General features: G+C 38.8%; 1 protein-coding gene across 1 annotated transcript in view; it reads right to left on the minus strand.

Moving 5' to 3' along the window:
- Nucleotides 1-14,321, minus strand: part of LOC124162335 (ras association domain-containing protein 10-like) — a 419,294-nt gene extending 404,973 nt beyond the window's left edge. The window contains exon 1 of the mRNA XM_046538839.1: nucleotides 10,315-14,321. Within this exon, the coding sequence (XP_046394795.1) occupies nucleotides 10,315-10,507 (193 nt within the window). The 5' untranslated portion in view covers nucleotides 10,508-14,321. The remainder of the gene's footprint in view (nucleotides 1-10,314) is intronic.
- Nucleotides 14,322-25,820: the final 11,499 nt, after the last annotated feature.

Below are 25,820 nucleotides of genomic sequence, written 5' to 3' on the forward strand. Positions count from 1 at the left end.
ATTACCATCATGCTCTAAACCTAATGAATTTTTGGCATTTTTCTTGAGTCTTAGAATGAAAGTTAAGAAATACGCATGGGAAAAGTTTATTGCTCTGAATTCAAACGGAAAAACGAAGAATTTGGCAATCGGTCCTCGTAGAACTTGGTGCGACTTAGCTGCAAAGAGCAAGTCGAAAAAATAAAGGAGAAATAATGGCTGCTCGGTTGAAGAAACCGGGAGAAAACTTGGCAGCTAATTCCGCCCGCTCATCCTGTAATTCACGGGGAAGAACTCTTCCATTCGTGGAGACCCTTACCCGAAGACGAATTCTTCTTGAGTGAGAAGGGATGGGAGATTGTTGGAACTTAACTCCCGTTGGCCATGTATTTTCAAGTAGATTTGTCACCGGTCGAAGAAAACCGGTGTCCGCAAAGTTTTACCACAACTTTCTTCCACTAGAAATATTTTTATTATTATTATTATTAAACATTGCTCCAAGTAGACTACTGCCTGATGGCAGTATTAGATGTATACACATGAATAATAAATGTAACTATCTAATACAAAGGTTAGAAACAGAAAATACACCCATGGCAAAAAATAATACATTAATTCTAATCTCATGCTACTAAGAATTTAAGTGTCCCAATAAACCAATTTCAAAAATCTATGAAATACATTAATTCTAATATAATACAACTCACAAATTAACATTGACGCAATGGACCCAAATTCACACTCTCTCTTTTAAACCACTATGTATTTAACAAATAAGTGATGAGCACTTCTTCCTAAAAATTTTCGCATTTGCAGGGCAGATCTTAAGAATAACTTAAGGTAGGTCGATCCACTCCTTTATTCCTATATTTGATTTTTTTTGACGAACAGAGCGAGAGAAAATATTCCTTTGGATATACAGGGTGGAAAAAACTATGTCATACCATTTTAACCGTGAATAGCTGATTAAAAAATTTACTAATGATTTTTAGGTCGAAATGCACAATTGTTAAAGTAAAGAGACTTTGAGCCAAGCGCTCCGGTTGGCCGCGAGTTTGCCCTGATTCCGGATGTTCTGGACAACTCATGGCTCATAAATGCTTTGCCTGCAGGAGATCACGATGTATCCAAGGCATTCGGCTGCAGGGAAAACTAGCGGTAAATCGAAGCACTTGGCTCTAAATATTTTTAGTTAAAAATGGTGCGTTTTCTACCTAAACATCATCAATACTTTTGATTTCTAATGGCATCAGCTATCCAATGTTAAAATTTCTTGACATAATTTTTCTCCACCCTGTAGATTGGGGATCTTGGCAACCTAAAGGGTTGAGTGCTTGTCTGCTTGTTTCGGGTTAAATCCTAGTTGAAGATTTCGGCCACCCTCAAACGATTCCTCACAGTGAGAAGTGACATTGGATAGCAAAGAAGGAACTCCATAACCTGATTCTATTGAATTCACGCAGAAGTAGTTTATATTATTCCCAGGTGAGCTCTCCCCTCACGTATCAAACCAAACCTTTGGATTGAATCTCTAGGCTAGTTAGTTGTTAATAATGAGTCTTCTTCATGTTGCAAAATTTCAAGTTTACCATGCTGGTAACTTAGTATTTTACAGCGCCGTCGGTCTATATTCGGTGACGGTTGGAATTAGTTTCCACTTCCTATACCGAATGGGATGGGTGCGAATCCTGGGGAGAATGTCAATAAAATTTATTTTCAATTTTACATAAAATAAAAAAATCAGATACTTTTTGGAAATTTATTGCTCTACATTTTAGGCTGAAAATATTTTAATTCAATTAAGTAGCACTCTTTTACTGAAATTATTTTAGAAACCGAAATGCCGCGTGGAGTTGATTCATTTAACCAACTATACTATGCACCGCTAAAAATATCCATTGTAAATGAAAATGAGTGACCTCATGGGTAAAATATAATTAATTATGTTTAAATAAATTATTGAATATTCTGGAATTTTATACATTATTCTCATACTTTTGTACACCATAAGGATAATCAATAAAAAATCGCAAGTAATACAAATTAGCCAATTCTCACTCGTCAGAAAAAAATAAATTGGTTTTATTCAACCTGTTTGCTCCATCAACTGAATTATATTCCGGATTTAATTATGTGTAGCGGTATTTTTCCTTGGTAATTAGTTTTTAATTAAATTTTTTTAGCAGTATGAATCGGCCGAGAAAAGTTTTATCCATGAGAACATCTAAGGGATTCACGTGAATGTTGCTGTCTTCTTCGATGAATATTGTATATTTCACCAATCCATATCGAAGCATGGCCCAGTTTCTGGCTGAAGGTACATCTCCATTGCTTAAGAGACTTTCTGGAAGCCTTCTATCCCTGAGCGCTGCTGTAGATGGTGCACCAGAACGTTGTAAATTCGGGCTTCGTAACTTCCGGGGAAATTCTTGAACACCCGTGAAAAGTAGTTGTTTTGGAATGAGCTTGGGATCCCAATTAGTTGTGGTTCGTATAATTTACCAGAGAATCGTCTACGAAATTCATCAGCCTTATCTTTTTGCAAAACCCTTTCTTTAGTACGATGAAGGTTTTATTTTACCTGCATTATATCCTTTAGGCATGGATAGATTTTGAGATTTATAGGTGACCAGACTTTTCAAAATTTCGTGTAGTTTTTATTTAGGTATTATTCAGTTATAGCTCATTGCAAAAAATTTAGAAACACAACTCTTAAAAGTTTCAAAGCCATTTCTTGAAAACCTTAATAATCATACATCGGACAGAATGTCACGAAAAACGCATTTTTATTTTGTAAAAATCACCGTTTAATAATAACACAGTAGGCTGACAAGAAGCACACAATACCATTATTTGATGTGTATAAATAGAAATCATAATTATCTCAAAGGAATAAAATGACATGTTGTGATCATCTATTTAGCGATAGAATTTTTTTAGTTTTCTGCATTGGAGTGGTTATTATGTAATCTTTCAAAATAATATGCGTTACCAGCCATAACTTATCGAATTTTAAGGCAGAGTATTATTACGTTCAACATATTAAGGCTTCAATTGGGGGAAGTTAGACATATTTAAATTAATAAAATATCGCAGCACTCTTCCACAATTTTTTTTACTGCGTACAACGCGTTTCGGCTCACTGAGCCATCATCTTGTACCAGATGATGGCTCAGTGAGCCGAAACGCGTTTTACGCAGTAAATAAATTGTGGAAGAGTCCTACGATCTTTTATTTATTTAAACAGAGTATTATTTACCCGGAATATTTTATATCACCATTTAATGTATTACGTTTTTTCGAGGTCTAGGTTTTCGCCCGAATGGACCATTCGCAGAACCTTCAAAGTCTTGGAGCAAATCGTTTCTTATAAGCATTGTTATGGTAAAAAAAATATTTTTAGGTAGTTTGATTTCTATTAACTCACAAAACCATGCTAAACAGACGTACACTAGCTTTGAAATGAATTTCGCTCGTGAGGAGAAAAGCCAGTTACATGTCATCTCTTTTTATGTCAGCTCTTGAGCTGTTATTGCCGGGCACTACACCTTCCCTGAGCCTTTGGTGGTCGCAAAACTATATAGTGTCTGCCGTCATGCATTCCCCAAGGTCTTTGTCGCGTCTCTCAGTTCTTTTGTTCGCGCCATCCGGCGGAGGTGGAAATGGCGCCCGTGGCCGGCCAGCCTGGCGCCACGCGGTAGCCACCGCCCAGCAACCTTCGACGGGGCTATCCATTCATGAAACGGCTTTAAGGGCACTTAAACCCAGTAAAAATATTTTCCCTCTTTTCGGCCAAGATTTCTGTCGAAGTCCATCTCAGGGGAAGTAGGATGCGTTTCCAATTCGTAGGAGTGAATGACTGTGTTTTGTGAAAAACTAAAAAGTCGAGAGAACAGATGACAAACAAGGGGACCAGATAATTAATGAAGCTGGATTTTGAAATCATTTGTAAAACTGGAGAGATAATGGGAGAAAATGTGCCAAACTCGGAACATAGTGACAATGATGCTCAAAAACAGCCTTGATATTTCCTCCATATATTTATGTTTCGAGGGACTGTAGATTTTTTACTTTTCAATTTTGCAAGTGAGTTCAGTTTTTTCCCGAGCATTCTTCTGAATATGCATAGCAAAGCCATTTAATTTCTCCTAAAAATGAAAATACATGTCCCTACGCAATGATTAACTATACCACTGGGGGAGAATTTTCGCCAAAAATAAATGTCCATGCAATCTTCAGAATATGTATAGTATTACCATTATATTTCCTGTAAAAATTAAAATATATTTCGTATCGCAAAAATTATTACCTTACTGGAAAGGATGGAATAACTTTTTCACCAAAGTGGAATATGAGTTTAAAAAATCGCTGGTAAGTGGGTCGGTTCATCACTATTTGCTTTCCCATGCTTTCTGTACAGATGCACTCCTTATGGTTTTGTGGAGTTGATTACATCCCCTTTTTGTATCGCCGACCGCTCTCATGGCCGAAGACATTTATTGAGAGCTTGGGAGAAAACATGAGACTGAAATCCTGTTAACGCTTCTCATTTGCGGTATCTTCCCACAAGAAAGGGTCGCGCATAATCTCAACACGCCGCGATGAGAAAGGACAGAAGATCCGCGGCAGGTGGCCACGAGCGTGCATTCCCGCGAAGGCATTTCACTTTCCTCGCTTGGCCTTGTAGCGATACTTGCAACGGAGAAAAAAAATCACACACTCGGGGAGGGAAAACCTATGTGGAAGGGGGATCGTCCCGTTTGCCACTCACGATTCCTCTAAATCCCCCTTTCTCAGACGAACTGAGATGTAGGTCAGTGTAAGCTTTAACTCATGTTTCAGTCCACATCACCAGTGATCGAAAATCTATGCTAAAATTATACATAAAAGATAAAAGCACGTATTCGGTACTGGGGTAAAACTTTCATCTTTCCATAGCAAATGGACCCTGACAAGGCTATTACTATATGGGTACGTACAAATGAGGTGTTGAGAAGCCAAGGGGTACAAGTGATTTTTTTTTCTCAACAGAGTTATGTAAAGTTAATTGTTGGAAGAAGTACACAAAAACTTGGTCGCAAAGGGATACGAGTGAGTCTCTCCTCTGTGCTGACATCGAGTGGAAAATCAAATGCACTAATACAGATCTAATTGATCTCGTTTATTTTCTATGCTTACCTAACGCTGTGTATAAAAAAGAAATCACTTGAACCCTTTGGCTTCTCACCCACTCTAATTTAATATTTAATTAAAACAATGACTATACTAGTAAATCGTCACATAATGTCGGTCGTGCGAAGCGATGCCCTCTCTTATTGCGACCAGCAGGGGCGCATCTAGGAATTATGGTTAGGGGGGGTTTTCGGCGCAACTAATACTGGGGAGTCTGGATGGTATGGGATATAGAAGATGAGGGGTCCTCCCCAAGAAAATGTTTAAGATAAATGGTTCAAAATGGTGAGTTTTACGCCTGGGGAATAGTTTGATGTTTTGTTTGTGAGTCGTCCGTCCCCCTAATATTAGTTAAAAAATTTGTCACATTAAAATATTTTTATTTAAAAATTTCTCCGTTTATCTCCCAAACTCCCCCTTCGCTGCGCCCCCAATATCAGATTCCCGATACAATAGATTAATGGCCTTAACGGGCTTCTCTACCGCGGTGGTAGAAAATACTAGTTTCCAATATTAGCCTTTTCTCGGAAAAAGCATGAATTATCCAAAAAAAGGATAGAATAAGCTTCTCATCACTCGGAGAATAAAGCGAAATTACTGATTAGGTTGATCAGAAATGAGTGTAGAAGAGCCTGATAGGTGATAAATGATTGGCACGTAACATCCTAACCAAATCAGTACCCACGCTTTAATCTCCAACAAATAAATAGCTTATTTTTTTGTGCATTCCTCAAAATCCCCCTTTCTCAAACGAACTGAGACGTAAAATATGTTTTTGGAAAAGGAATATTTTTTTTAATTTCATTTTTATGCTAAACTATTAAGCGGTAAATCTGAGATTCGATTAAACCACAGCTGTTGAAGAAATTCCTGCAAAAAAATTGTAACTAAGGATATTTATTGAGACAATTTAATTTCCAAATCACCCAAATGTAATTAATACCACAAAACAAGCGTTATATTATTTCCTAACTAAATGCATACATGAGAAAACGAACTTTTTCAATAACGAAATCCGCAAAGTAGTTTTTTTTAAGTCGTTCAATTACATAGAAATCTATTTAGCCGATTCTCTCTGAACCATATTTAACATCGATCGGAAGGCTAGGCTCAAAAATCAACGGATGAAAAAGAAACAATTTACTTTCTCGTTGTAATATATTATTCAATTAGAGTAGAATGACCCACAGTTGACTCACATCAAAGAATATGTGTAAGATTAATGTCTAACTATATGCATATCTAAGAAAACGAACTTATTTTAAAAACAAAATACACGAAAATACATCTTTTGAGCCGTTCAGTCGCGGTGAAATCTCCTTAACCGATCTTCTAAACCGTATTTAACATCGATCGGTAGGCTATGCTCAAAAAATTGACGGGGCAAAAGGAAACGTTATATTTTTTTATTCGTTCTTGCCATCATCGTGCGGGGAAGCCCGTTTCAGTCGTTAATCAGCAGCGTATATCGGGAATCAGATGAAGGGGACAAGTTGCCCGACTTTGGTCGGATTAACTGCTTCCTCGGAGAGATCTCGTTTCCGTCGATTGCCATTCGGGAAGCGTTGTGACCCAGTGGAGCTCGTAGCCGTAAGTCGCCACGGGGGAAGGGGGTGGGAGAATGGAGGGGGGAAATGAAGGAGAGGAGGGGGTGGGCAGGCAGGTAAGCAATGAACGTTGACGATAAATGCACGCCTCGGTGAACATAGGACGCATATCCGATACAGAACGCGATCGGAAAATTGAGATTATTTTCCAGGTAATGGATGCGATGAAAGGAAATCCCACATTTCACTAAATATTTACTAAGAAGAGTCCGCTCAATTTTCTCTCAATTTCCAATAACAATAGCTAGGAAGTACTTTGTATGCACCCTCGGGGCATTTTGTAGGTATATCAAATTCTCCACAGTCCTGTTTTGAATAGATAACTTATCGGTATATTTCATAAGCTCTATCGGCTACCAGGAAATATTTTTCATCCATTCTCGGTAACTTGGCAGATATCTATGTCCTCTTTATCTAGCGCAATATAGATATAACCGAGAGTTTTCAGTAACTCCACTTTTAAGGGGATGGATGAGATGAATGAAAAAACGGTATTTTAAAAAACATTCGTAAAATTTCCTCTTATTTCCTTCAATATCCACTAGCCATTTTCTTTAAGTAACTTTAATGCTACCCAGGGAATTCAATGGTCATCAAAATGTCTACCTATTAGAGTATTAGAGGGATGTCATGCTACATTAACATTACTTCCGACGAAAGTCTTCCGAAGTAACTGGTGCAGTACCTCATTTCACTAAATATTTACAAAACACCCGCACAACATCTTTAATATCTGCTGTCAAGATCTGAGAAATATTTTCCTTACAATCCCTGGGAATGGCATAGATATCTAGCTACCTGGGTTACCCAAAATTGTATTGGATTTGTTGAAACACATGGAAAATATTTGTAAATTCTTTGTAAAAACTTTCCAAGAAATGAATGTGAAAAAAATCTGAATTCCACATAATGCTTGACAATATCTCCCACCCGCTCAATATTTTCGATGTCCTGCACCAATTTCTGTAAGTATTTTGTATTCGCTGTCAGAGAATTTAGTAACATATAAATGTATTCTTTTTCCCGGAATGAATTTAGAGGTTATTGAGGCATTTATCCATTCTACGTTTTTGAATGGGATAAAGAGAAATTCCACGCGCAACAATTTTTTTACAAATTTTTCCCTTACTTGACCTAGATTATATTGGCCTAGCTCAATGTTTATCTATCATTAACTTTTTATACTATTCGCAAGCCTTAAAAATAATAGCTTTCTCGTACATCATCCTTCACAAAGCAATAAAAGCTGAAGAAAGATAATCTATTTTCATTTCTATGAATGTACACTCCTGGATAGTTAGGATAGAATAGGACGCCAAAATATAAAATCCTGAAGGTTTTAGAGCGAAAATGGAAGGGAAATGATCATTTAACACACCTCAACTCTTTTAATTAAGAAGACTGAGTACTTAATATGCTTACTTGATCTCGCCCAACTATGTGCTTTTAGCGATTGGATACATATTCCAGTATCTGTTAATATACATATGTATATGTATTCCGTGTGATGTACCCCAAACGAGTGAAGGCTTACGGGTTGACATTCCTATAGCCAAAATCCTGGACTGTGAAGCCGTGCTTTGAATGGAATTCTAGTTCCGAGTGAAGCCTTTCAATAAGTCGAACGGGACCTTATTTTTCCAGAGAGTTTTATTCCAGAGTATTTTCCCAAAGTTCACCGTTGCTAGCGACCTAGGGGCCCCATTTGTTGAAGAACGTATAGATAAAAAGTACCTAAAATTTAATATTTTCTTAAAATGCCGGCCTCGGTGGCGGTAAGGTAAAGTCTTCGCCTGCCAAACCGTAGGTCGCGGGTTCGTATCCCACCGGGGTAGTTGGTCCTTATGTAGGGCACGGATGTTTATGTCGTGCTTTGTTAATTCTCCGTTGTAAAGGCCTCCATGCGCTGTTTACGGGGAAGTTGGATATAAATTAAAAATAAAATTAAAAAAATCTCAAATGACAGTGATAAAATGCGTGGAAATAGGATGTTTCCTTTTATTTCAGGAGAATTAGCGTCGCGTACGAAGTTTAAATTTCATTAAGTGCCCTATTCCCTCCCCCAGAGGACTCGGAAAGAGTAAAATATTTTAACAGGATGAGTGAAAAATACGAGAGAAATTGTTCTTTATAAGCTCTCTCCATTTCGTGGGATACTGACCAGTGTAGAGTAGCATTAGTGTATTTCCGAAGAATCCCTCGCCACGTCCTTGGTATTGATGCGATGGCAGGAAGAATCTAGGACATACTGTATATAGCACATACTGTTCTTGAGCCAAGATATGTTCCCCAGATTATGACCAAATATATGGCAAGTCTCTTTTTGTGATGCGTTTCATGCTTAAAATTTACGATGTCATGTCAAAACATTACGGTTTATTGAGTAGAACCCTGTAAATATGTTTCAGTGTATCACATTCAAATGTTTAACCTCAGTATTTTGAAGATTATAAGTTTTTATGTTTTGAGATACGACCTAATATTGACAACAAGGATTCACTCCATATGCCTTAAAATTTTCAATATCACTCAAGTCTTCAATCACATACGAAAGAATATATGGATTTGTACACTATACCATTAAAGCCGTTGGTCAAGACATTACCCTCGCCCACTGGCGTCTCACTGCTTACAGTTTCACATTCATGACAAGGTTGTGAGCTCGTTATCTCGGGTACGCTTGCGCATCGCGACTCAATGTGCGTGTGACGTTAGTGGTTTACATGGACGAAGGAGATTCAAACGAGTAAGACGTCGCTTTGGGAGACAAAACACGACCGATCGAGCGTGGGCGTTAAGTCCTCTCAATCCATCTGTGCTGACAGGATATATGAGGTTCGTTCAGAAAATAACGGGAATTTCAGCTTATTGAAAAAAATTACTTATTCACCTATATTAGTGATTTCGCCTTCAAAATGGTACCCATTACATATTATGTAGTTGTGCTAGCCTTCTTCCAATCCTTGAAAGACTTGTAAAAGTTTATCTTTGTGATAACCTTCGGTTCTATAAGCGATTTCCTTTACTGTGATCTATGTCTGTTATAGGACGGCCCTTTAAGACTTTCTTAATCTTTCGAAATAGGAATAAGTCATGTGGATCCATACCTGTGTCTCACATTTAAAAATTTTAACTGGTATGAGGCTGGGGCATCGTGACAGTATTTTTTTTTGGCTGAAAATTCACGAACAATCAACGAAGCGTGAGCCGAAAATCGTCGATGTCATAAAAACAATTATAATCTTAGCGAATGCCACAGACAAAGTAAACAACGAATGCAGCTGAACATTTTATCATACTTCAGGAGCATCTAGTGTACCAATATAGTATGAAAAATTGACAACTGTACCCTCCAAGCCAAAAAATTTAAAACTTCCCGTTATTTTCTGACACACCTCGTATTCTCATTCATTCAAATGGTTCCTTCGCGCCACTTCTCCTCCGTCGTCATATTGTCCCGTCTTGGCCACACGACCGCATTCCTGAGACGCCCCCTCCAGAGGATATTGGGAGGGGCTCCGGGAGTAAGGAGGATGGGAAGACAATGCTTTCTTACCTTTGCTCTGTCCCCGTCCTCCACTTTCACCTCCGAAACAGTCGCGGACTTCGCCTTCGCCGTCCAGGCGTGGTCCCTCCATCGCCGCCGCTGCACCCCGGCACCCGGCCATGCCCGAGCCCGCGTTCAAGGCGCAGCCCACGTCTCCCGGCACCACGGCGCGGCTGCGGGCCGCCACGACACCCAATCCCATGGGGAGGAGTCGGCGATAGTGGATGACCCGTGGGCGGAGCCGCGCATAGCACACTCACGCCAAAGGGTCGCCGGTGAGGGGGGGCATTCACGAGCACTAATATGTGGAAACACACTCTCACTCACACACTTTTTTTTAATCACGCGCAAAACCGGGTTGGTGGAAGCCACGCGCCGGTAGCGGACACTATCACATGTCACCTCCGCAGGCACCGTATGCTGCGCCTTCCGCCCGTTCGCTGCGACAGTCGGGCAATACCGGAGAGACCCTACAGGAAAAGCGCCACCTTGGGGAGCTGCTAGTATCAGCACGTGGAGTGCACTCCAAAGACCTGGAACTACTAGTACCCAAGTACTTTTCCCTAAAGAAAAACTCAACTCTTCGAAGAAAGTAAGAGTTATTCCCTCGTTGTTGCCCACTCTTTATCCCTGATGGATCAATGAGAAAAAGCCGTTGGCTAACTCAGCTCTACACCCACATAATTCACTATGGAGTTTGAAATATTTATCCTTTACAAAGCTTTTTCTAGGACAAGAAAATATGCGCAGTTAATTTCACACCAATGTCATATGTTCGACCCAATCTCTCGGTGGTTCATTCACAATAACCTTTCACTGCTAATAATGAAACAACATCTCCGCATAATAGTTGAAATTTGGAAAAAAATTGGCATCCGAAAATTAAGGACGTAATTTTCTTGAAAAACCCTTATGGGCTATACGGGTTCACACGGTGGGTCAAACATTTGTGGACGTAACACGTATTGTAAAGCCCGGTAAAATTATTATTTTCCGAATTTGTCCGTAATTATACAATCCAGTAGTCCTTTGGATCAGTGCGGTTGCGTTGTACGTGCTTTACCGTCTCGCTGGAAGGAGTTGTGCGTTTTGGCGCCCTTAGTTTTTGTATCCTGCAGTTCTCACACCTTCTGGGGAAGGTCGCGGACAGTCGAATGTTTTCAACCGTCTGACTCCTCTTTGTACTTCCTCCCCGCAAACGTCTTTTGTAAGTGGGCCACTTGGGCGACAGATGGCGCGGACTTGAGCGGGGCGCGTGGGAGGTAAACGAGAAGGGCTTTCTTTCCGACACACGTCGACTTTTTTTGTCTGCTCCTTTTTTGTATTCCTTCACCTGCGAGCCTCTCCGTGCGTCTTTGTTTGGGCCGGCGGTGAGGACCTTACCTGATGGAGGTGGAACTCAGGTCTCCTTAGTCTAGCGTCTGCTATTCGAGACGAAAACTTGTTTGCTTGTCTTCAGACTGTGAAGTTGAGGAATTTGGCATACTAATATTGCACTTGATGTAAAATTAAGGTATGACAATTTTTTGCTTTGTCAAGTAGAAGGCTGAGTTCACACTGGGTCTTTCTCGAGATAAAAATTGTAACCACGGTAACACTTCAGGTAGGAATATGGGAATTTGTTGGTTTTTACACTCCTATATGATGGTTTACTAAATGTCGACCGCAGAACTTTGCTTGTGATTGTCAAACGGATAACTATGTTTGTTTCGTGAATATTTAGGGAAGTTAACTGGAATAGCTCGTTAAAATTTTGAGTAGCTTTATTTAACGTATTTATGAGCCTCTCATAAGTACAAACCTACATTTCTTTCCGTGGTGACAGCGGACAGTTTGGAACTTTTTTTTTCCTGGCTAGAAAGATCCTGCCGATGACGAATGTAATTTGAATAATTCTCTATTGTGTTTAGTCTCGAAATCCACGGGGATGCACTTCTGGGATGAAGTCGGTGCTATGAATCTTTTCGACTCGCACCTTTCCGCCTTCTCCTCTGGGCGTGATGTTGTGAAGATCACCTCGGCGTATTGCGGCCTGCCGAGTCAAGGTGAAGCGGAGCGGGGCAGGTGGCCCGATGATGCTCCCGTCTGGTCCGCAAATGCAATCAGCCGGGCAGGGTGGGTGGGGGGGATGAGTCTCCTCGTTGACCAGAGCGCCTTGAATGAGTCGTAAGTTTAATTAATGCGCTGAGGAGGGGCGGACGAGGCTGGAAGCCTATCTCTCTCTCCACTCCGACTTCTTGCCCGCTCCGGCGGCGGCGGGGTGGTCGACCCGTGGCGCTCAAAAATTTACGCCTTGTTATTTCTTATTCCTTACTTTCTTACGATATCGGTCTCGTGGGAAATCGTGTATATCGATTAAAAGAGTAGAAGCAACACATCAAAATGTGTTGCTTTATTATTCAATCGCTAGCCTGGAGATCCCTATGCACTATGTGTATCCTATGACCTCCTTTTAATGTCTTCTTCCTTATTCCGTTACGTTATCGGTTTCGCAATACTCCTTTTAGATCAATTAGAGGAAAAGTCATCAAGAAAAAATGCGTTCCCATACAACGAATCCACTCATGAGCCTGGAGATAACTATGCCTTATTTGTTTACATTTGGTATATGATATTCCTCATGGAACTCAATTGGATTCGTGTGCTTCTAGAACAAGGTCAAACTCTAAGAAATGTACTCTATCAAAAGTACCCTCACGTTGCTAAAGCTAAAGGAATCACCGTTCTTTGGGAATAAAATTTATTGCCCAATATTTTTAATCCCTTAATTCACTTTTTTAAATAAAAAAACGTATATGTCAGGAGAAGAAGAAAGTGAAAAACACAAAAGCCCAGAGATTCCTATGCACTCCACGAATGTATGCGGCCAATCATGGGAGAACACGACAAAAATTCCACAAATAATTTGATATCACTCAGGTTACTGCCAACTGCAACAGTTTAAACACTGTCAGTGTAACTTGATTTGTTGCTTGTAGCAAGTAAGAGAGCTGAAGGTTACTGAAAATGCACTCTGTTTCGTCTCGCAGATGGGTGTTGCAGAGTGCAATGACACGCGGGCCAGCACTCTTTTCCTTAAAAGTGTAGCGCTTCCTCAGTGCACTTGGGAATCAACGGATAACTCCTTGAGATCACGGACACAGGTCACAGTGCCCACGCTCGCTGCCAGTCACTCCGGCCGCTTTGTTTACGCTTCGGCCCGGCTGCAAGCGGAAGAACAAAAGCGCATCGCCGCTGGACCAAGCTACTCGGGAGTGAACGCACTTGCTCATCCAAACACGGAACACCACCCACGTGCTCCTTTGTATCCGCAATGGAAGTCAATCCCAAACACGGAGAACGCTGGGTACACGATATAACTTGCACAAAAAAATGAAGAGTGTAAATAATAAACCCACTGTTCTTGTAAAAACTTTCCGACACTGCAACAGCCGAAACGACCGGGTGCAAAATCTAGAAGCACACCAAAAATCTATCTCCCTCAGACTCGTAAAATAGTCTTGTTTTCTTTACTACGTGTGTATGGTCTAAAACGGGTTGCATTGGATATTTATCCAGGGACTTGCAACGTATCCATAACAGTAAAGATGAAAACACTTCCTTATCCAAAGTTTGTATCACAACTCCCGCCTCAGCCGCGAGGGCTACGTCTTGTTTTGTCTCCTCGCACTGTTTACATCCCAATTTCAGACACTGGTGAAGTTATCCAAAAATTCACTGACACAAATTGTTTGAACAAGAATATACTGAATATTCAGGCTCTCGAAGCACTTTGTTCATGCCTGGGCGTCGGACAGAATAGAAGAATGATGACACGCCACGCGCGTTGTGTTATGCTCCGTGAACACTGCAAGTGTCTTCAGCGCGGGAAGCTCGGATGCACAGGGAGAGAGTTTCGCTTGAAGGTCCACGAGCGGGGAGACCGACGTCTGAAGAGGCGCGCTTTCCCCGCGGTATCCTCGCTGTCTCTCGACCGGGACTTTGCCTCGCGCGGCGTCCGCCGGTGTGCTCGCGGCCCTGCGTTCGGAACGTGACTGAGGCACTGAGGGGAAACAGCGGGTCGGGTCCGTCTGGGGCGCGCGCCTCCCCTCCCCTCCCTTCCCTTTCCACCTCCCCTCCAACCCCTTCCCCTTCTCCTCGCCTTCCTTTCGACGCCTCTCTTTCTCTCCCATCCCTCTCACTTTCACCGCTTTCCTTCGAGCATCTTTCATCCGCTTGTGCGAACGCTCTGTGCTCATTTATGAATAATCGCGCGAAGACCTGCTCTCAAAATTTAATATTGCGCGGGAACAATTTTTTTATTGATCAAAAATACGAAAAAAAAATATAATAAAGTTTGCTTAAGCCCTTGTCTACCCCTTGTTACTTGGAAGTATAATATAATTTGGAATAATTCTAATATAATTTATTATTAATCCACTATTTCTATCGTAATTCCTGGATTATTTTTCAATTTCTCAATTATTTAAAATGTGGAATACCATGGAAAGCCATTCATTTAAATTACTCTTCAGAACCTTGTGTTGGCTCTGCCCTACGCTATCGCAAAATCATGATAAATTTTAGTTGCTAGATGCTGTCTAACAACTAGGTAACAAATATAAGTATGATGCTTCAAATATTGTGATTAAATACCCTCCAATCATCTCTATTCGCTACTATAGTGTGATTCCAGTTTTTATTTGTCAGTATTTTGATAGCTTTGTGTACTTATCATTTTATCCTATATCTTAGAAAAATATTCATTCTGCCAAGTAAATTGTTCGGATCACTTATTCAAATCATGCCACCAATTATCGCATTCAAAACTATATATTTTATTCATATGCCATCAGAGTAGAAACCCCTACGTATGTTTTAATTATTATCGATAAATGTTTTACATAAGCACAAGCGTTTTTTTCATAATTATAATTCCTTTTTCCATACAGTATGAATGGCCTCCAACGTAATCTCAGTTCTGCCATTATAATCAAAAGAGATATTGACATAAATTGATAATTCAATCCAGAATACTGTTTTGCATTGAATAGTGTTTTTATTATTTATTTTCATACATTCAGATATTCCACAGGGCGATGAAACACGAGGAATTATTAATGTAAGTTCTATAAAAGACTGTAAATAATATTCTATCAATATTTACGTTTCTACTAAGTTTAGCCTTTCGAAATATTAGCAATTGCAAAAGTTTCCCTAGGCTTTCGCTGAGGTTGGAACGAACATATCTGATTTATTTGTTTTTCTATCGTATTGTTGTTTTGGATAAAGAGGACTTCGAATGCCGCTAACACTTACAAGGGTGAGGTGAATGCCTAAAACTACAGATTTATACATCAAAGACATGCTACTTCTCAAGATTGACTGACTGAAATTCAGGCATGACAACCATTTGCTCTTTTAACGTTCTCAATAACCTCGCGTTGATGGTATCTCTCTTTGAAATGATGAATGTTCGACTTGAAGTAATGTATGCATAATCGTGTTTTCATATTTACGGCAGATTAATGACTGTTTAGCAGTGAACTTTTGGGCAAGAAATATATTTCCCGTTCATTTGACAAGAGAGCAAATAATGGTCATTAGAAGTTAATAATCCCTCAGCCATGACTTATTCCCGTTTTTTTCATGTAGTCTAGTGTGACCCTGTTATCTCGCAGTCACCTGTGAGACATCCCTTTGACCTATGTCTTAATTTATTTTCTCTAGTTCTTGAGAGTTAGTCATAACCTACCACCGAAGTAATTTCTTCTCACTAACTTGGCTGTTTTAAATGAACATTAAGTTATTTAATTGAAGGGTAGTGACTTCCCGTGCATATTGCAATTAATGATTTGATAGGATCGATGAGATAAAGTGGCAGCAAAAATAAAAAAAGTGAAATATGAAAAAGTATTCTCATCTTATGCACTAAAGATTTTCATTCCCAATGTCTATACTCAATTATTATTTTCTCATGTTCATCTAAGGTAAAGCGCCTCTGAATCGGTTATTAATAAACCTCAACCATTCCTTTCATTGGTTCCAGTTTTTACATTTGGGTCCGCAACTTACAATGTGAATGGCTGTAAAAAAAAAGTGATAAAAGTATCGTGAAATGTTAATTAAAGTATAACACACTTGAATAAACTCGTTGGTTTTCATTAAAATGCTGTAAAACACTATAAATTATATTCTAAAATGAATTTTGGCCACTTCTACAAAGTCTTAGAAATATTAGCAATCGCAAAGGTTTCTGAAAGCTTTCTCCGAGGTTGGAACAAGCATACCTGATTCATTTTAGTTTTGTAATCGTATCACTTTTTTGATAAAAGGGGCTTCAAATATCGTTCATGATGCAAACAAGGGTGAGGTGAATATTACTTTCATTCAATAAATGGTACTTTTACTGAAGTATATAATCAGCCTCTACTTTTTCTGTCCTGCCTCACCCTTTCCCGATTATTCGCCGGTACCCGGGAGGGTTCAATAGACAATATTCGATCAGTGCTCTAGAGTTGAATTGAGCAGTATGTTAGTGTATGGCGGGAGATGGGCATTTTCCCATGCACCATCTGAACATTTGTTTGTCCAGCTTTAGCCTGGCTCTCAAGCATTCCGAAAATACATTTGGAGATAATTTTAGCTCTATGGACATGTGGGGAAGTATCGTTTTCCTTGGTTTCACGGAATCGTAAAACGGATAACTAATTGTAAGCTTATGTACGCAGCAAGTAAATAATTTCAAAACTCTAGAAATCGGTAATAATCACGTGATCTTACGTTCGCTTACATTTTCAGAAACCAAAAATCTTTCTACTCCACCATAGAGAGAAGGCGATTTGAAGACGATACCACAGAAGCCGGAGACATATTTTATGGCTAAATAAAATTAAAAAGTAATATTTTGCGATTTTAATTGTTTGGAAATTTTAGAAGCAGCATTATTATGCATGTAAAAATATCATCCACAATCAATAACATGTAACAAAGTTAATGATAGTGATTCAAATACTGAATTGCCAATCTCTGAAGGAATTCAGCGTTTTTTATTAAAGAATTAATGTCATGTATTCAAAATTAAAATTTTTATTATTAGTATTTTTCAAATGAAGTGATTATTTCCTGAAGAAATATTTTCGTTCAGTCTTCTAGGAATTTCCGCCCGTTTCAATCAACGTTTCTACGGACGACTCGTCCATCGTCATGCTGACGATAACATGTTGACCATGGATGAGTCTTCCGTTAAAACGTTGGTGATGTGTAACGATTTAAACAGGTTGAACCCCGAGAAGACTTCACGAATAAATGAGTATTATTTCATGAGAAATTGTTTTCGCAAACCTTATTGTTCACGCCAAGGTATATGGGGGAAATTTTGGTTGCGATTGATTACGCATTTTTGTCTGTTATCGCGGGCAAAAAGAAGCCTTTATACATTTGTACACGTAGCATGATATATAATTAACTGAAATAAATTTTGATACATTCATCTCTCAGTTTACCATTTAGCTGCATCACTGCTAAAAACATTTTTTAACCACGCATTTTTTAACTCCGATAATGAGATCTTCTTTAACCTCTAAAAAAAAGGAATAATATCACAAATCATAAAAAATTGACGCTATCTATAGTCAATCAAAAGTCGTTCGTGGCATATTCCTCAGATTTTGAAGTTCCGTTTTAACATTCCGTCACACTTTCTGTCAGTTATAATCATTTGTGAATTTCGGGCCACCGGTAGATATCGATAATTTTGAGATGCGAGAATTGGTCATTGGTATCGCAGCTTTCTGTGCAAACTGAGTCTGATTCGTTTTGTGACGCGCCGAGGGGACATTGGATTCCGGTCCCATTCAATCATCTCGCCGGTCAGTGATTACGTTTTTTTTCCCATCCGTCCCCTCAGTGTCACTCCACGCGGCCTATTTGACAATCGAACGCCAAGGCATATCTGTCAATACCCCTTTCATATTTTCCCTTCTTTTTCTTTTTTGAACGGTCCAAACCCACCAAACATATTCCTGGCGATATTAAAAATTCTTTCCCCTTCAGAAAGGGATCGAGCCCAGCTCACAAAAGTCATCTATCAGTTTGCGCTCCATGTTCGTCCCTGAAAATTGAAAAAAATATGAGGGACGATAAATATTGAGAATGCAAGCTCGATGACTGAGATGTGCCAATATTGAGTTCCCGCAGAAATTGGTGAGTTCTACCCATTTTTCGAACGGACCAGCGCATGGAATAGCAGGCAATCTGCTTCTAAATGTGCGGTCGAGAGATATATTGAGAGTTGAGTCAACTTCATCCCGTTTCATTTCGTTACCTCACCATTATTTGAGCAGTTCAATATAGTCTGCTTTTTTAATTTTGGCTTAGAAATATTTTATAGACTTTGCCTTACGAGGGGAACATGAAACCGTTTTGAGTACTGTTATTACATAGAGATGTAGAAGAAAGAACAAAAGAGGTATTGCCTGAAAAACAATACAAGAGTGATGGGAAGCAACAATAGTTCCGCGAGACCGATCTTTTTTCGTAGCTTATTATTTGTCAAGGACTCATGTCATCGTGTTCAAATGTTCAGACAATGTAGAGTAAGTGTATCCTAATCAACATTTTACAATATCTCAAATTTGGAAATTACGTCTCGGTATTTGTCGAAAATGAATTTTTGTACTCAAAATAAAGGCAAAAGCTGTAAAGGGTATACTCTATTCACTAAAATTTTCAAGATAAATTTACGTTTTTAAAAATCACGAAGAAACGACGAAATATCACCAATCCAGCGGAAATTATGCGTCCTCATATAATCAAACAACACAGATCGTTCAAAGTAGAAGTAAAAGAAGCTAACGGTAAAATATCATATGACATATCATCTTTCATTTATTTCATCTGAAGTTTGGATAGAAGTTGTCAATTAAAAACCTAACAAGAATTACCTTTACGAGAAATATTGTCCTCATATATACTATAATGGTGGATAGTGCTCTTTTGGCAGGGTTGAAGAATTGTGTTGTGAAAAATTTTACGCCAACGTTGTTACGCCAAAATCATTTGCCTGATTTATGGATTAATAATTTAAGCTAAGTGTTTCAACTATGTATCGAACCGTTTTTCAATTTATATTTCCCAAAAAATCGGCATTTTTTCACTATCAAAATTAAATAAAAGATAGAAAACCATCTAAGGCTTGGTTTGACTCCTTTCTTTCTTCTTCTATTGTATGCCAGGTTTTTAAATAATTGATTTCGTTGTATCTGACAGGCATCTTGGTCAAAGTTGTGGCCCTGAAAGAGCTCAAGAATTTAAGATGAAGCATTTTTACCTGTGTGATCGCTTATTGATTTTTATCGAGATTTTCAGCAAGATATGAACCATAGTTAACTAATCAAAGCGGTTGGTAAATATGCATGTGGAAGAACCGTTCAATTTTCTGAATCCAAAAATCACAACTACTCAAGCGTTTCCATTTATCCCTGAAGATTTTTCCAGTGATTATGCACGATATAATTTCTGTGGAGGAAACTCTAATGATTTTAGTTTGAATCAGGCTTATAAAAAGTATATGTGGGGTATAAAACAATCTTCGAAGTTAATAAGTAACTCAGATTAGACCGAAAGATAAGTGCAAGTTTGAATTTTAATTTTCAGAGCTTAGCAACCCGGTTATACCCATAAATACAGAAAATTTGAAATTATTTCTCTCCACAACGTACGATAAAATGAATAGAAAGTTTGAGAAATTGTTAATATTCTTTAATTATCAGTGAGATTTTTTGCGGTATTCATTTTTTAACTAGATTAGGAGAAAGACCGGCCTATGAATAAAAGAGGTGATACAACTAGCATTATACCTCGGTTGCGTAAATAAATTTCATACGGAAAAACTGGCTAACAGCTATGCATCACATCCTGCCTTAAATATATGCAGGCTTATGTAAAGACTACGTACCTGTAGAGCATGAATAATTATAACACTACTACAAATCATAGGAGAAGGATAAAATTGTTGGAGGTGGACTGAAAGCTTTTGTAGGGAGTGATGGTACTTGGATGAATGGCACCGCAATCATTTTCGCTTACATTTCTTCAAGGAGTCTTTCCTATCCTACTGAGAAGCCTGCTCGAGGCACTGCTCCTCAACAACTATATGTACGAAATGATTTAATGGGACCTCCTTAAATTACTCTCTTCATTATATTTCTCTAAATGCTAATGAATTTTGCTGTGTAATAATCCTAAATTCACACATTTCGTTAAGTTTTTCTTTGAGGAAGTTTTTGGTTTCCTTTATTTTTTTTATTTTTAAGAATATGGTATTTCATTTTTTTCTACGCTATACCGATTGATATTGATTCCCTCAAGTCTGTTGATTTGTAGCATTTAAACGAGATGTTTCAACACGAAAAGCTTTGAAATGCTCGAAATGAAATATTTATCTCAGTAAAACTTATCATTAATTGGAATATATAGATTTAATATGTCAGTTTTAAGGAGAACAATACAGCGATTTTTTACTCCCAGGAGATAATCAATAAAGGAGAAATTAAATTTAGGTGTATGAATCCGGATACACATCAGCTATAGGGTACGATGTCTTAAGTTCAGCGATATTACGACTCAAATTTTTTGGTGATTCAGTAATGTCCTCGATTTCTTATGAAATTTGGAAAATATCTTTGTATGGAAAGTGAATAAGCATGGTCAAATATCAAATACAAATCTATAGCTTTTCCAGATTCCATCAATCAGCGCACAGCCGCATACTATACCTTACCTAAGGTTTGACACATAGTTTTATTCAAGAGTTAGTTGGTTGCGGGTGAGTAGTATTTGAAAGGTAAATTTTTCTTCCCAATAATTATAAGAAAAAATTCGAAATGCTATCCCGAGTACGCAATGCCGTTACCAATGCTCTTCAGTTGAGTTTAATCCCAGAATTCCTAGAGTTGAACCAGCATGCATATTGCCATTAGTTTGCTAAGGCGTCAATTTTCACCGTTGAACCGGTCAACAATGAGACGTGACAAAAGTTATTCATGTTTTTGTCTAATTTTACGGTTGCATTTTAGTCATGAAACTGCTCCAGCCATAAAACTGCTCGCTAGCGATAGAAATTACGGGGGATTAATGATACAATCGGTTTTCAAGTAATATTTTTAAGGAGTATTTTTTGTGACCAAATTTAATTCCTTGGCTGAACCTAAGACCCAATTATATTTGATAAACAACTCATTCTGGTTTTCATGGGTGTTTAACATTCAAAACGTTCCATTTGAATACGCTTCCACTCATGACTTCTCTGCTGCTACCAGCATCCAAGCCTCACTTCCATAGAGGAATACTCTCCATATGTAGCATCTGATGAATTTTTCCTTGCTTCTATGCTTGTATACTCTGCTCTTAGAAGATTCTTCTTTTTGTAAAAAGCCCTCTTTGCCCGAGCTATTCTGCTGACTTTTTCTTACTTGCTTCGTCCATCATTGGTAACTCGGCTTCCAAGGTAACAAGACTCTTTGACAGAAGAGTTTCTCGGGTTTTCCACCGGTTGATGCCGTCCATGTCTCCCGAATTCGGAAGATCCTCCGAGGACGATCAGCAAGTCGCGGATCGAAACGTCGGAGAAACGTTTCTGCAACTGATACGCCGGGAAAACCAAAGATCATACAAAACTCTGTGACCTCTTAAGGATTTTGTTTTCCTGGTATATATATATTGTTTGTCCTAGCCTCCTCTTTTTGCTCTACCCCGGTGTCTTAGTATCCTTTTTGTTAATTTTCAGCTGATGTGTGACCATTGTCCTTTCCATGTATATCCGACATCTACAAATTTTTCTCACACGATGCTTTTTCGCACACATATTCTGTGACTGCTTTGTCGTCAGCAAAGTGCAGCATACTAGCTCTTTCTCCGTCGACCATGACACCTAAGCCATCTCTTTGGTTTCATTGGTGGATTTCTCGATATTAACATTAAAAATTACTAGGGATTGTACACATCTTTGTCTCGCTACTTTTCCTTGGTTACTCATAGCTTATAATTATTCTAAAACCAAGGGGCTTCCAGGTCGAGAGTGTTCAATTTTATGTTATTAGAACAACAAATTTACAAATAAGTTTTATGAATAAAGCTTACTATTTGGGAATATTTCATTGTAATACCGTTGGAATATGAATATACACGGCTATACTTGAAGATTCTTTTCACCTCAAAAAAGACCAAGTTTTGAAAAAAAAGAGCTGATCTCCTTGAATTAATTCTTTGGTTCCAAAAGTTAACGGAGCGTGTGAAAGAACTGATGAATGGCAACGAAGTTAATAAAGGTTCAGCATAGCTCCCTATCAGCCCAGCCCCCGTTTTAATACTGATAAATTCAAAGAGCCGTCGTGAATTGTTTTAATCAACACAGTGCAAATTCGTTGTGCGTGTGTCTTTAGCACTCGTTTTAAAAAATGTGCAAATAATCCCCTATTGATTTTCCTCTTTGAATAAAAGAAACTAATCATTTTTCTGTAGCATTTGATTTTTATTGATCATAAAACCCAATGCAACTATTATTAATATCTACACATATCAATTGAATACAGGCTTTTCTTTCCGGAAGCCCATTGGATCTGTTAACATAGGATAATGAAAATCTTGCTGTACAGAAAGATGGAAACCTAATTTATGGAAGTATCATGAGATTGAGAATAATGGACTCGAAAATACCATATTCTCTTGGGAGAAAGGTATTGTTACAAATACTCGTGGAAATAATGAGTATATTTTTTTTGGATATTCGGATCGCAAACGATATTCAACCTCTGTAGGCAAGTGGGTCAGTGCGATTTATTGCTTTGTGGGGAAGGGACTAATGGCAGGAGCGGAGCAGACCGATTAAAGGACCCCGCTTAGAAACAAGGCGATTTTTATTCCACAAGGGCGGTCCCTATTAATTCGTTCGGCTTCCGAATTCTACGTCATTAGAACCACAAACTTGCCTGGGGCCTCCTTTTAATGGCCCCGAAACTCGATATGTATTTTATTGTTGTGTCGTGGATCTGCTAATGGGTTCGTATTTCTCATCAGAGCAGAAGCCGCAAGCAATTTGTAGGCCGTGTAAAATAATATTGTCTCATCTTTCCGAGTAAGCATTTCGGCAAGGAAAAAGACAAGTCTGTTTTTTCACATTATTTTATCTGACTTTTGTTATTAGAAATTTTGGCAATGACCGAATTTTGTAGAGAGATTTTCCAGGTGAGCTTATAATAAAATATGCAGGAAAGAGGACAATTTCTGCTGTAAAAATCCATCTGCGAAATGTACTCAACAGGAGATATACCAAAGTGAATTTTAGAAGAATCGTCATCTTTCCACAAAAATAAGGAAGCAGAAAATGGTGAAAATTTCAGGACCATAACTCTGACGACAAATAAGTTGAGGATACTGACGAGAATCATCCACAGGAGTATAGAACGGGAAGAAGAAGAATTCATGGATAAAATTCGGAGATAGGAATATAAAGGGCAGAAGGGAAGCAACTTAGGCTGCTGTAGAGAAGAGACTGAAGAAGAATAAAATGATATTCATAGCACTTTCCAAGTTGAGGGAGGCCTTTGATCACATGAAATGGAGATCAATGTTTACACTTCAGAAAAAAATAGGAACGTGCTACAGTAATCGTAGACTTGTGAATATTTTGTAAAAAAACAAGTAGCTGCGTAGAACGTATTGACGCAACTGTGCAAAAGCAAGAATAGGAAAAGGAATATGAATGGAAAGGGTATGTCTTGTCCCTCGTAATTTTTCATGTTTAGATGTATCGAGAAAGCCACCAATGAAATGAAGGAGAAGGCTTAGGTGTCAGTGTTCATGAAGAAAAAATTAGTATGCTGCAATTTTCTGACGACATAGAAGACAAGGCCAAGGGAGAGAATGATTTGTAGAAGACTTTGACGCATATGGAAAAAAAGACGTACTTCTGAAAATTTACGGAAGGCTAGGACGCAAATGGCCCAATATCAGCTGAAAATAAACAAAAAGAAGACTAATATATTATTTTGCAGCAAAATGAGTCTAGAAAAAATATTAAGCTATGAAAACAAATCCTTGAATTGGTAAAAGCTTTTTGCTACCCTGGTAGTCGAATAGCCAACGATGGTCAAAGCAAGAAAATAATAGTCTTTAGAATAGCCTGCAGAGGGATTTCTACAAAAACAAAAATCTTATAACGGCTGAAAATAGAAGTTTAGAAGTAGGCAAATATTCGTTAGATGCTACATATGAAGCATGTTTGTCTATGGGTGTGAAAGTTTGACATTGATGGCAGCAGATAAAGCAAGAATAGAAGCATTCGAAATGTAATGCTACCGAAGAATGACGAAGATACAATTGAACGACCGAGTAAGTAATGAGGAAGTGCTACGAATAGTGGGAAAAAAGGAGTTATTCCATAAAATTATGGAGAAGAACTTAGTTGCCCCGAAGAAGTGCAACGAGACCGCCCCGAATGAACTATATAGGTCATATGATGAGATTCTTTCCCGGCGTATTAATTGAGTGAAGTCCTCTCGGGATTTCCACCGGTTGATTTGATTTATAGGCACCAACGTTTCAATGGAGTTCCTATGGGATCCCCTCTATCTCCAGCCATTGCAAATTTTTATATGGAACATTTTGAAGAAAAGGCACTCTCCACAGCTCCGCTACGCCCAAGGTATTTTTTCCGATATGTGGATGATACCTTCCTAATTTGGCCTCATGGGTCTGAGGCTTTAATGAAGTTTTTAGAACATATGAATAACCAACATAAAAACATTCAGTTTACTATGGAAAAATAAATAAACGGCAAGATTCCTTTCCTCGATATCTTGATCCACCGGAAGAGTAATGGTTGCCTGGGACATAGCGTGTATCGCAAGCCGACGCACACGGATCTGTATCTGAATGCTCGCAGCCATCACCACCCTTCTCACAGAGCGGCGGTACTTTCTACCTTAGTACATCGTGCCAAAGCCATCGCGGACACGGAAAGTCTTCCAGATGAGATGAGATATTTGAAGAGAGCATTCCGGCAAAATGGATACAGTGACCGACAGATCACTTTGGCCATGAAAAGAACTTTTAACGAAAATTTGTCGGGTGGGAAAGAAGAGTCTAAGCCTGTAGCCAGGGCCGTTCTGCCATATATGTCGACAGTATCTACTAAGATCTCGAACATTCTCAAAAGATACAATATAGAGACAATACATAAACCTATTAGTAAACTGAGGGACCAATTAGTGAAGGCAAAATACCCCGTTGGCCTAATGACACCTGGCGTCTACCAGATTTCCTGTGAATGTGGCCAAATCTACGTGGGGGAGACTGGTAGAACGATAGCCACCAGGATTAAGGAGCATCGGAGGCATTTCAGACTTGGACAGCCTGATAAGTCTGCTGTGGCTGAACATAGCATTAATAGGGATCACAAATTAAATGGGATAGCGCCAAATTAATCTGCCGTTCCAACAACTTCTGGGACAGGCTCGCTAAGGAGGCCATTGAAA

The sequence above is a fragment of the Ischnura elegans genome, chromosome 7, assembly GCF_921293095.1.
Source record: "Ischnura elegans chromosome 7, ioIscEleg1.1, whole genome shotgun sequence".
Lineage (NCBI taxonomy): Eukaryota > Metazoa > Arthropoda > Insecta > Odonata > Coenagrionidae > Ischnura > Ischnura elegans.